Raw genomic sequence first — 12,936 nt, 5'->3', positions numbered from 1 at the left:
TGTTATTGGCTCATCACATGCAGACATTGATAATGTCTTACTGGGACAGTTACATTTCCTGCCAACAGGTGGCGGGTATGCTCTGAGAAGTATGTGGGTTACAGATATAGATGGTAAAAGGAATGGTGAGGATTGGATTACAGAAGTTAACATAAAATATTTTGATGGTAACTTTCTCCGATTTTCTGTGGACAATCAAGACAGAAATCTTGGGCAGCCCCTTAGCCCTCGTTCACTCTTGAATTCCCCAGTTTCCGTGAAGCAGTTACACGTCTCCCACTCTCACGGATTTAGGCACAGGGATTTTGCAAATTTTATAGATCAGTTGATTCTATTTTTAGACACTTGTTCATTGAGCTTACAGTGCCTCATTTAATAGACTTAACGTTTGCTTCTTTTTTTAATGTTTATTTTATTTTTGAGAAAGACAGAGAGTATACACAGGGAAGCGGCAGAGAGAGAGGGACACAGAGGATCTGAACGGGGCTCTGCACCAACAGCAGAGAACCCGATGAGGGGCTCAAACTCACAAACTGTGAGATAATGACCTGAGCCGAAGTCAGATTGTTAACCGACTGAGCCACTCAGGTGCCCTACATCTCCTTCTTTTTAGTTCACACATCAGACTTAGATTGGCTTATAGGAGCCAATATGTAGATCAAATCCGAGCTTAAATACATTACAGTTGTCCTATGAAGGGGCAATGTGTTGGTAGATGGCATCTTTGTGCTTCTAAGATTGACACCCATCTGTGTCTGGGCTTTGTTCTGATTAAATTACACTCCTAACATGCTGTACTTCATGAAAGAACCTAACTGATAGGTAAAATGTCTGAATAGCATTGCCTAATTGAGGAGAGATTTTGGCTAAAGGAAGCATCCCCCCCTTGTTTTATTTCGTTATGTATTTTTCTACCTCTATACCTTCCTGTACCATGTCTCAGAATGTCAGAAAGAATATCACCCTGGACAAAAGAGGAGCCTCATCGTCCTACTTAGTTTTTACTGGAAATCTGAAGTGTTTTCACCAAAGCCATCTACAATGGCACCTAGGTAGTCCTAGCCATTGAGTGACTTTTAGTTTATGTAATTGTAGCAGACATTTGTCCCTTACAAGGAGGACATATGTTATTTACATTACAAGGCATGTGTAGATGGGGTCGGGTGCAGGTGCTCGCAAGAATGGAAGCCAGAAAAGAAGCAGCTTTTTCTCTCACGGGGTCCCTTCCAATTCCCTGTCTCAATGGGATCATGCACAAACTGGAGCAGAACCAAATTAAGTTGTCAAATACCTTGTGAACGCCCAGATGAGAGTTCTTTGGTTTATTTTCCCAAGTAACTTATATGCCTTTAAGCTTCCCTTACGTTTAGCATCCACAACTACTTTACGTGCTTACGTATATGATACAAAAACGTACTTAAGGCACATACTTGACCTCAGCGATTTTTTCTTTTACTTCCCATGAATAAACATTCAATAACAATTAACTTTTTTCATCTTTTTTCATTTTTTCTTTACCCAGATGCTATAGCGGGGCTTGAGTAAAGAGATGAAAATACCCAGTCCTTAAACTCTGAGTATTCATTACCCCACCTTGAAGGTAACGATTTAGGAAACAGAGTAGATTCAACAAAGTTCCCAGGCTCAGGGTGGTGTGGGACCCAAGCTTTAGTGAGTGCTAGAGGGAAGAAAAGCCCCTGGAGGAAGTGACTGAGTGGTGAATGGTAGCACTACAGCCCAGCCTTACTGGTTTTCTTTAAATTCCACAGAAATGATGTGGTCCTGTCCCCCTGGGGACCCTCTAGTTGCTGATCTATCTGCATAGAATGCTTTCTCTACCTAGTGCATCTCTCAGCGAATTCCTACTTATCTTTTAGATCCCAGACTAATTGTCTGAATTTGCAAGAATTACTTTTCAACTTCTGTTTCGCTTTGGGAAGCAAATTAATGCTCAGAGACTGGTTTGTCTTTGCCAGCAATGTATTTAACGCAGGTTCACAGTGGGAGTTTCACTAAGCAATGGCATACACAATAATGTCTCCAAATAAGCCAATAAAGGATAATATACTCCAGTGAATGATAGATTAGTCACACTAGTGCTCCAGGCAGGGAGAGATGAAAGGAATGGAGTTCAAATTTAGTCGAAGTGCACCTTTAGGGGAGCTGGGGCTCAGGAGAGACGGTTCAGCCAATCCTGAGCTGACGTCCGGTTGCCAGTGCAAAAGTAACAGTCCCCTGTTGCTAGAGCACGTTGCTAGGGAATGACAGAATCACTCATCATGAGCATCATGGGCAGGATGATCTTCTGCACAGGCTGCTGCTACCTGGCTATTGGTTTTTGCCACCGCCAGTGGAAGAGTCACCGTTACCAGGCAGGAGCTTATTGACCCGAGGTCATTGGAGAGATATTATTTTAATTAAATTTAATTAAAAAAAAAATTTACTATTGAGTATAGTTGATGTGCAATGTTATATCAGGCTCAGGTGTGCAGCATAGTCACGTGACTACTCTGTGCATTACTCAGTGCTCGCACTAAGTGTAGTCATCATCTGTTGCCGATACTGTTACTACAATATGAATGGCTATATCACCTACGCTGTATTTTTTCCTCCCTGTGACTTATTTATAACTGCAAGTGTGTACCTCTTAATCCCCTTCACCAATTTTGCACACCTCCCCTGCCCCCACTTCCCCTCTGGCAAACAACAAAACTCTGCGTTTATGAGTTTCTTGTCTGCCTTTTGGTTGCCTGTTTATTCACTTGTTTTTTGAGATTCCATATATACATGAAATCATATGGTATTTGTCTTTCCCTGTCTGAGTGACCTCACTTAGCATAACGGCCTCTATGTCTGTCCATGTTACTGCAGGTGGCAAGATCTCATTCTAGTTTACAGCTGAATAATATTTCATTGTATATATACACCACACCTTCTTTATCCGTTCATTTATTAATGGACACCGGCTTGCTTTCATGCCTTGGTTATTGTAAATAATGCTGCAATACACATAGAGATATATATTGTAGCCTTGCTCAGACAGAACCCTCTTAGGTGGTCCTCACAAGAATCAATATTTAGAGTCTAAGTACTCCTTTGCCATAGTTGATTCTTCATGTGTGTTTATTCATAAGCTCCCAGTGGGGCCCTTCATCAGTTGAGCTACTGAGTTATTATCAGTAAAAACATATGAGATAACAAAATCCTGGAAAAACTATTTCATCCTTATATCCTTATATCCTTTTGATATCCTTATATCAAAACAACTTTACTCTCAAAAACAATTTTATTTTGTCATAAGTGGATTTGAAGTCATCTCAAACAACAATTTCCTTCACTGTATTTGAAAAATGTACTTTGGTTTTACAGCGTTTAGCATTTCTTTCTTTCTTTTTTTTTACATTATGGGTAATTATAGTTTTATAAATAATCTGAGTGTTAATTAAAATTGTAACTTCCATTAGGCAATGAGATTTATTAGTAAATAAACTGCTGGATTCACCACGAAATTCAAAGCACATAAAGGTACTTAGAAAATACTCAATAGCATTTAGAAAATTAAATTCATACACAAATGAAAGACTGAAGACAAAAATTTGGCAAACTTGGAATCTGAAAATTTCACACAAATAAGGAGTACCAACATAAATTCAATGTATAAAATGAAGCCTGGAGTATTTAGGGAATGACACATTTTGGCATGGCTGGTACATGTTATAAATACTTATTGAATCACACGCTTATAGCCAAAACAATTCTGATTTCCATGATTTATAGTGTAAGATTGTGAGAAAAAAAATGCCTACATATAAGTTTTCAATGAAACCACCATCTATTTTTAATTTTTTTTCAGAGCTTTGTTCACATCTTTGTTCCGGAGGCTGTAAATCATAGGATTTAACATGGGAATCACAAGGGTGTAAAACAAGGAGGTCATTTTGTCTTGATCAGAGTAGGAAGAGTAGGAAGAACTTGGCCGGAAATACATAAAGAGCAGGGTCCCCTGGAAAGTTGCAACAGCAGTTAAGTGGGAGGCGCAGGTGGAGAAAGCTTTGAACCTCCCCTCAGCAGAGCGGATCTTTATCACTGCCAGGATGATCTAAAAGTAAGACTCAAAAGCCCTGAAAGGGTAATCAGCTCAATGAAGCCCAAAATGGTGAATATCACTAACTCATTAACTTGTGTATCTGAGCAAGATAACAAAAGGAGAGGTGGGACATCACAGAAGAAGTCGTTGATCACATTTGACTCACAGAAACATAAGTGAAATATTAATATTGTATTTACAGAAGCATCCACAATTCCCATCATGTAAACCCCAGCCATGAGCAGAAAGCACACTCTGCTGGACGTGTTGGCTGTGTAGAGCAAGGGGTTGCTAATGACCTTGTAGGGATCAAAGGCCATCACTGCCAACCGTAGACACTCAGAATCTACAAAGGTGCAGAAGATCCAGAATTGCAGAGCACAGCTATAGAAGGGAATTGACTTGTTCTTTGCAGTGAGGCCTACCAGCATCTGGGGTCCTATTGCTGTAGAATAACAGAAGGAGAGGTGGCTGAGGAAGAAATACACTGGTGTGTGAAGCTGGGAATCCATTCTGATTAAAATGATCATCCCAAGGATTGCAACCAGAATGATGAGATAAGCAACTAGAAATATGATAAATAGGGTCACTTTAATTCCAGGGTTATTGCTAATTCCCAGGAGAAGGAATTCATTCACAGAAGAGCAATTTTTTTTCCATCCATTCTTCTTTATTCTTCCAAAATGCTACAGAAATGATCAAGAAATGGTAGAACACAGTTTTAACTCTCAGTTTTAACACTCAGAAAAATAAACACTCAAAAAAAAAGTTTTAACACTCAGAAAAATACCATCTGTAAATCACAAAGGATTTATTTCAACACATTATGTTCTTTACGGTCTTAATCTTGAGACAGCAGTCCCGACAAGTTTCATGGTTATGTTGCTGGCAGAAGTTAAAGTGTTTGGGTATAGAATTTAGAGAAAGTTTGATTGTAAATTTAGGTATCGTCCATAAGATATATGATTTATGTGCACTTTCGTTGCTTTATATCAGTAGTCAGTCATTATAGATCAAATATAATACACAAGTAACACCTCAATTAAAAACAAAGTTGGAATATGAATTCTTGTGTTTTAAAAATAAATATCTCATTGGGGTGCCTGGGTGGCTCAGTCGGTTAAGTGCCTGACTTTGGCTCAGGTCATGGTCTCAAAGTTTGTGAGTTTGAGTCTCACATCAGGCTTTGTGTTGACAGCTCAGAGCCTGGATTCTGCTTTGGATTCTGTGTCTCCCTCTTTTTTCTGCCCTTCCCCTGATCACACTCTGTCTCTCAAAAATAAAAAATATATATATATATATATTTAAAAAAATTAAAAAAAAACCAAATACCTAATTGACCATAAAATGATTACATTTATTGAATTCTCTAAGAATCATAATTTGTTTGGGACATCTAGGTGGCTAAGTGGGTTGAGCATAGGACTCTTGATTTTGGCTCAGGTCATAATCTCATGGTCTTGAGATTGAGCACAGAGTTGGGCTCTATAGGGAGAGAGTGGAGATTGCTTGGGTTTCTCTCTTTCACTCTCTCTCTCTGCCCCTCCCCCACTCACGAGCCTGTGCGCACTCTCTGTCTCTCAAAATAAATAATAAACATTTAGAAAAAAGAAACCATGATTTATTTAAGACTTGTTAAGTTTGAAACAATGAACGTATCTCTGATTTAAGAATAATGAACAATATGTTTGTGACTATTTCCACCCACATTGTTTTTAGTATTTACTGAGACATTAGATATATCTTAATAAACCTTTCTCTAGTTATATATTACTATTTTGCCACGTTTATATTACTTACATGCAAGAGTGGTCTCATGCCAAAAGACATTTATCTTGACCAGTAAAAAAAGAATATTAAAAACAGGTGGATACAGCAGAATTTAACACATACATTTCCATCTCTGGATTTTAAAACTGACTTGTTTGTTAAAAATAAAGAGGAAAACAAGAGTAATAAACATACCTTTGATTTATAGGCTTCCGTGTGTGTGTGAGTGTGTATGCATGTACCCGTCTTTCTACTGATATATGAAAACTGAAATATGGATGATAACTGATTTTCTTTTAGATTTCAGTAAATATCATATGTGGTTCATATGGGTTCAATTTACACAAATTAGTATTTGTGTAGTGATATCTCAACTATTACTAGTAAAAAAAAGTAGAAAAAAATCTTAACTTTGCATATACCCTTTCACAGTGAGTAAAAAATCTCATATCTATCTATCTATATAAATTTTGATTAGGATACAAATAAGTAAAACTGTTTATTTGCTACTCAAAATGAATGGATTCACCCTACTTAAATGAGAAATACCTCTTTTTTTTTTTTGCTATTTGATTGCAGATTATTAACCAAAGAAAATGAGTAAAATAATCATTCACACTTTTAAAAATATTTGATTCCTCATTTTTCCATATATAAACTTTTTTTTTGTTGATTATTTAAATTTAGTGACTCAGAAACTACCTGTGATGGGCAAGCCTTTCTGTGCTGGCCCCTGATAGCTGAATGCTGCAGACAGATTGTATTTTATTTTTACTCAGTGTCATTTGGGATTTAAATATCTCAGGCCTCTGTGCTCATGCTTCTATATTATACAGAAGCATCCAATTAGACATCTAGTTCTGTATTTTCTCCCGTGAATGTTGCAACAATTTCCACAAAGGCTGAATTTAAATTCTTTGCTCTTGCACCAAATGGGTCATCGTTAGGAAGGTAAAATGATTTTTATAGTATGATTCATTGTTACCTTGAGTCTATAACATCTTCCTCCAATCAGATCGGACTTCTAATGAAACTCAAATAGGCCTCCTACTGAATTACTTTGTTAATTACTATCTATTCCATTAAATATATTAAATTAATAAGTTTGAATTACTTTATGACTAAGGGTGTCTGGGTGTGTCAGTCAGTTAAGTGTCTGACTCCTGGTTTTGGCTGAGGTCATGATTACATGATTCATGGGTTCAAGCCCCATATTGGCCTCCATGCTGCTGGTGTGGAGCCTGCTTGGGATTCTCTCTCTTTCCCTTTCTCTGTGCCCTTCCCCTGCTGTTTGCACTCTCTCTTTCAAAATAAGTAAATATGTGAGGAACAAGTTTAGGAATTCCCTGGGCTTGCACCAATGCGTTAAAAAGGCACAAAGAATTACAAAGCCATAGGATGCTCACACCCAAGTTTAGGTAAACAAGATTAGGGGAATATGGATAAAGAAGGGGAGCGAAGGCCCCAGAATAGAGTTGGGGGGACAAAGGCTTCCAGAATAGTGAAGGGGGGCAAAGGCCCCCAATACAATGGTATATGAGGTAAGCAAGATTAGGTAGTCAGGGCGAAAGCGTCCCCCAACTTAGTAGTATAGCAGAAAATTGCTTTCACAGGAGGGAAGGACCAAGTTAGGTAAACAGGTAAATAGGGTTATAGACTGCTGCTGTGCTGCTTGTGAAGCTGCCCAGAGTGGAGCTGATTAGCAAAAGAAAAGGTGCCTTGTTTACCCTGAAGTTACTCACTCTATCTGTCTCATCCCCTAGGCTGGCTAAAATAAACAGAGGTGGTGCCTCATGTCTGCTGTAAACAACCTTCTGCCCAGCTGCCAGTGCCAGGATTTTGTTTTGTATTAACCCAAACCCCTAACCCCAAATGTCTTCAAGACCCCCTTTCCTTCACATCCATGAGTTAATGTTCACAGTTTCATTGTCTCTTTGTGCACATCCATCACCATGTTTATAAGCCTGCTGATCCTAATAAAAACAGGACAAGAACCTTTATTCGGGGATCTTGTCTTTTTCTGGACATTGGCCATCTCTTGCATTTTAATCCTGCATCTGCTTTCTTACTGGCCAAGAAAGAACTTTAGACTTAGAGTCTATGACATATATACACTTAAAAAGTATTTTATGACCATCACATCCACTATACATAGCCTACTTTTTCTTGTACTATCTTTATTTTATTCAGATATGTATCTTTGACTACCTTATAAGCTCTTTCATAATAACAACTGCAATGGGCTAATTTGTGTATATCTTGCAGCCCTAGCACCAGCACTTGTACAAACTGAAACTTTGTTCTTAAGTATTTTAAGTGGATAGGCTGGTGGGTGATAAATAGTTGGAATAAAGAAGCTCTTTTGGACTGTTTCAGCTAATATAGATCATAAGTACATGTGTGCATGAAAAAGGTTTAGGAAAAAACAAGGTTCTATTTGTTCCTTTTTTATTTTCAAATTTTCTTTTAAATTCTAGTTGGTTAACATACAATGCAATATTGGTTTCAGGAGTAGAATCCAGTGATTTGTCAATTACATAAAACACCCAGTGCTCATCACCAGTGCCCTCCTTTTAAAAAAATTGTTTATTTATTTTTGAGAGATAGAGCATGAGCAGGGGAGGGGCAGAGAGAGGGAGAGACACAGAATCTGAAGCAGGCTCCAGGCTCTGAGCTGTAAGCACAGATCCTGATGCAAGACTCAAACTCATGAACGGTGAGATCATGACCTGAGCTGAAGTCAGATACCCAACCAACTGAGCCACCCAGGCACCCCTCAACTATCTTTTCTATTAGTGCATTTTGTTCTGTGTGTACTTCCAAGTATAAGAAAAATTCATTCACACACACTTATGTATTTAATTTGAATATATAAAAAACTAATAAAAAATGAGAAAATGGGAATTTTCAAGGTTCTACAACTGATTGATGGTAGTCGTGCTTAATTAAAGATGATTTCAAACTCTTTGATATTTGATATCATGGACACATGATATCTTTACCCCTTTCTGTTAAATTGGGCTGGACTTTGACTGCTTTGATGAATACAGTATAGAAAAAATAATTGTCATTCTGGGACCAACTTTCAAATGGTGTATACTTTTTACAAATGTAATTATTTTAATGAAGTTAATGGTAGTCAAAACTAGAAACAAAGAGATGTTCACAAATAGGGGAATAAATATATTAAGAACATTATAAAATCATTAAAAGGAATACATTGGTGCCCTTTGTATTGGTGTAGAAGTATTTGCAAAAGACTACAGTTAATTGGGAAATTTAACATGCAATGAATTATACAGTATTATACACTATTTTCTGGAAAGCAAATGATGATCATATAGTCACTAATGAATGACCATGATGAGAAAATAAGAAAAAAAAAGATGTAGCATACTTGAGATCGATGTGTGGAATGAAGTAATGAGGGGAAAAATTATCCACTATGAAAATAAAATTAAAACATACGTAAATTAATCCCATTTATATTTTTATATATATGTGTGTATTGTGTGTGTTTGTGTTTTCATTTGTGTATTTCAAAGAGGGTATGATTTCCTAGTTTTACTGAGATACAATTGACATGTAATATTGTGGAGTTTTCTCCTGCTTTCTGAAATTTTGCATGAGATTAGTATCTAAAATCTATAAAGAACTTATCAAACTCAGCATCCAAAATATAAATAAACCAGTTAAGAAATGGGCAGAAGACATATAGACAACATTTTTCTAAAGAAGACATCCAGGTGAGTAGCAGACACATGAAAAGATACTCAACATTACTCATCCTCAGGGAGACATAAATCAAAACCTCAATGAGATAGCTCCTGTCAGATGCTAAAATGAACCTGTCAGGTTGGCTAAAATGAACACAGGAAACAGCAGATGTTGGTAAGGATGTGAAGAAAAGCAATCCCTTTTACACTCTTGGTGGGAATGCAAACTGGTGCAGCTGCTGTGGAAAACAGTATGGAAGTTCTTCAAAAAAGTTAAAAATAAAAATACTCTATGACCCAGCAAATGCACGACTAAGTATTTACCCAAAAGATACAAAAATACTGGTTCAAAGGGCTACATGACCCCAATGTTTGTAGCAGCATCATCAACAATAAGCAAATTATAGAAAGAGCCCAAATGTCCATCAACTAATGAAGGGATAAAGAAGGTGTGGTGGACACACACACACACACACACACACACACACACACACACACACACAATGTAATATTACTCAGCCATCAAAAAGAATGAAATCTTGTCCTTTGCAATAATGTGGATGGATCTAGAGAGTATGATGCTAAGTGAAATAAGTCATCAGAGAAAGACAAAATACTGCATGATTTCACTCATATGTGGAATTTAAGAAACAAAACAGATGAACATAGGGGAAGGGAGAAAGAGAGAGAGAGAAGCAAACCATAAGATACTTTTAACTATAAAGAACAAACCAAGGGTTGATGCAGGGAGTTGGTGGGGGGGATGACCTAAATGGGTGGTGGGTATGAAGGAAGGCACTTGTTGTGTTTTGCAGTGGGTGTTGTCTGTAAGTGATGAATCACTCAATTCTACTCCTGCAGCCGATATTACACTATGCGTTCACTACCTAGAATTTAAATAAAAATTTGGAAAAAAAAGTAAATTTGTGTTGTACCACTTCATTTTTACAAAAGACCCACAATTGTATTTTTTTTTTTTGCTAATTGTCTGATGTGCAGGAGTCATTTAGCTAGTTTCTTGGTTTGTTTCAGAAGGAATTGTACCATGTGTAGCTATGCATTTGGTGTGTCCGTGGGAAGTAGGGTGTTGAGCCTCTTATGTCACCATATTTAAAGACTTCCCCTTGGCCCTGATAATACTGCATTTGGAAGCAGCTATTTACCTTTAGTCTTTGGGAATGTGTGAGAAGGATATGATGTAGAGAGACTAAAAGGAGGGTTGAAGTAGACAGGCTAGAATATATAAAGCCTTTTAATGTGGTGTTTCCTATTTATGTAAAAATGCCAAGATAGTCATTATAGGCCATCTGCCCAAGCTTCTATTTGAGTCACGATTCCTTAAAAAATATTTTCCAGAATGTGTTGTTCAATTTCATATATTCAGACATAGGAGGCCCACGATTAATTGAATCTGTCAATTCTATTTTTGTAATTCCATTTTTAGGGATTAAAATGTCTTATTCTTTAGTTAAAAACCACTCGATCTGATAAAACAGCCAATACGTAGATCAATCAACCTTTAGATGCTATAATATATAGCTGACATAAGGGAGAGAGATGGGTTAATCTGATTATAGGTTTACATACTCTAAATTAGTAGTAATCCAGTGACAACCCATTCTTCTTGAACAATTTATTTCAAACAATATTTTCTACTGTGCTGCTACTTATAAGTAAGAGCTCCATAAAAGTATGTGTTAAATGGAAAAAGATCATACAGGTGGAAACCCTTGAAGCGCTTTATAAAAAATAAAACAAAATTCTCCATAGATATTTTTTCAGCATGATACTTTGTGAGAAGTCACAGCATCCTATAAATGCTCCTTTGAAAACCTGAGAATCTCCCTGGGCTTTACTTCCATTCTGAAATGTTTTCATACAAAGGCATTTTTCAATCGCAGCTAAAAAATTGAAGACATTCACTGGTTTTAACTTCTACAATGGAAATGATTAATTAAGAGTATCTTTGAGTCTTACATGGTCCTTCAAATATATGCTGTATGTATGGCATCTCAATAAGTGGATTCAGTGCTTTTATTTTCAGAAGCTAGAGCAGAGACAGATGAAATAGATAAATAGCAAGAAAGAATATGGTATGTGGTTTATGTATGAAACTGTTAGGATATTCTTTCTATGCTGATTAATGATTGGCAGGTATAGCCTTTTTATAGTCATTTCTATCACTCTCTCTCACCCACACAGGGAGATAGATAGATGATAGAGAGATGATACATAGATAGATATGTAGATAGATGATAGATATATACATATAGATAGATGTAGATAGATATATAAATATCTCTCCCTCTTTTCCTCTCTCTCTCTCTTTATATATATATATATATATATATATATATATATATATATATATGTATATATCTGAATTCAAGTCAAAAATATTTTTTGGCCATATTTAACAGATGGGGGTTACTTTTAAAACTTATAAATATGCATTAAATACATACAGCATCACCATAAAACCCTTATTCTGAGTTCCTGTCTTTATCATAAAAAGAATATGGATCTGTGTTTAATTGGCGAAAAGTCGACCTGAACAAAAATGACTGATAATGTGTTATTTCTTTCTGAAACTGAGTAAGAAGAGAATATACCATTTTTGTTTGATAGCCCTTAGGACTTACATCTCTAAAGCCTGTCCTGATTCACTATGTGGTAACAACGTGTAGTTAATTAAGATTGTCTCCACAATAAATGACACAATTTTGTTTACCAGAGGGGAACATTTTTATTTTTATGAAAAAAATTAAATTAAATTTAAATTAAATTGAGGGAAAATTAAATTAAATTAAGGGAAAATTAAATATAAATAAGAAAACCACAGCAATATATTATTATCTAGAACTGAACTAGTGATATTTTTCTTAGATGCAAGAAGGACACACTCTCTTTTTCCCCCCGAAAGAAGAGACTAAATGTCCCAGGTGAAAAGTGCCTTCCCTGTACCAGAAGGGACAGAGACATCTTTATCACCAGAAAAAGTCAGAATAGAAAGGGCTGTATAAAGAAACCTTTATTACTTCCTTACTAATTTGCTCCCCGAAGCCCAAACTTCTTTGACTTTCCAGTTCTTCACGCTGTATTTTTCCTTTGTGTAGAATGTATAAAAGCTGCCTGCTTTGGTCACTGAGTCTTGTATTTCTATGAGCTCCGAGCATATGAAATTACACATTTTTCTCCTGTTAGTCTGTTTTGGGCCAATTTAATTATTAGACCGACCAGAGAACGTGGGAGAGAAGTAAGGAAAATTTTCCCTTCCATATTATATGCAATTTTTTATATCATAAATAACTTGAGATAAATGAAAGTGTGCATCCATAATTCATCAGATGCTGTGTTTCTATA

General features: G+C 36.5%; 1 protein-coding gene across 1 annotated transcript; it reads right to left on the bottom strand.

Moving 5' to 3' along the window:
• Positions 1-381: 381 nt before the first annotated feature.
• LOC132660685 (olfactory receptor-like protein OLF2) lies at positions 382-12,763 on the bottom strand. The gene is given in 4 exon segments (XM_060604469.3): positions 382-423; positions 3,845-4,113; positions 4,116-4,773; positions 12,620-12,763. Coding segments are annotated over 4 exon segments (1,113 nt in total).
• Between the last annotated feature and the right edge of the window lie 173 nt (positions 12,764-12,936).

The sequence above is a fragment of the Panthera onca genome, chromosome D1 (assembly GCF_046562875.1).
Source record: "Panthera onca isolate mPanOnc1 chromosome D1, mPanOnc1 haplotype 2, whole genome shotgun sequence".
Taxonomy (NCBI): domain Eukaryota; kingdom Metazoa; phylum Chordata; class Mammalia; order Carnivora; family Felidae; genus Panthera; species Panthera onca.
Note: the sequence above shows the minus strand (reverse complement) of the source record. Positions and strands in the feature narration are given on the sequence as shown.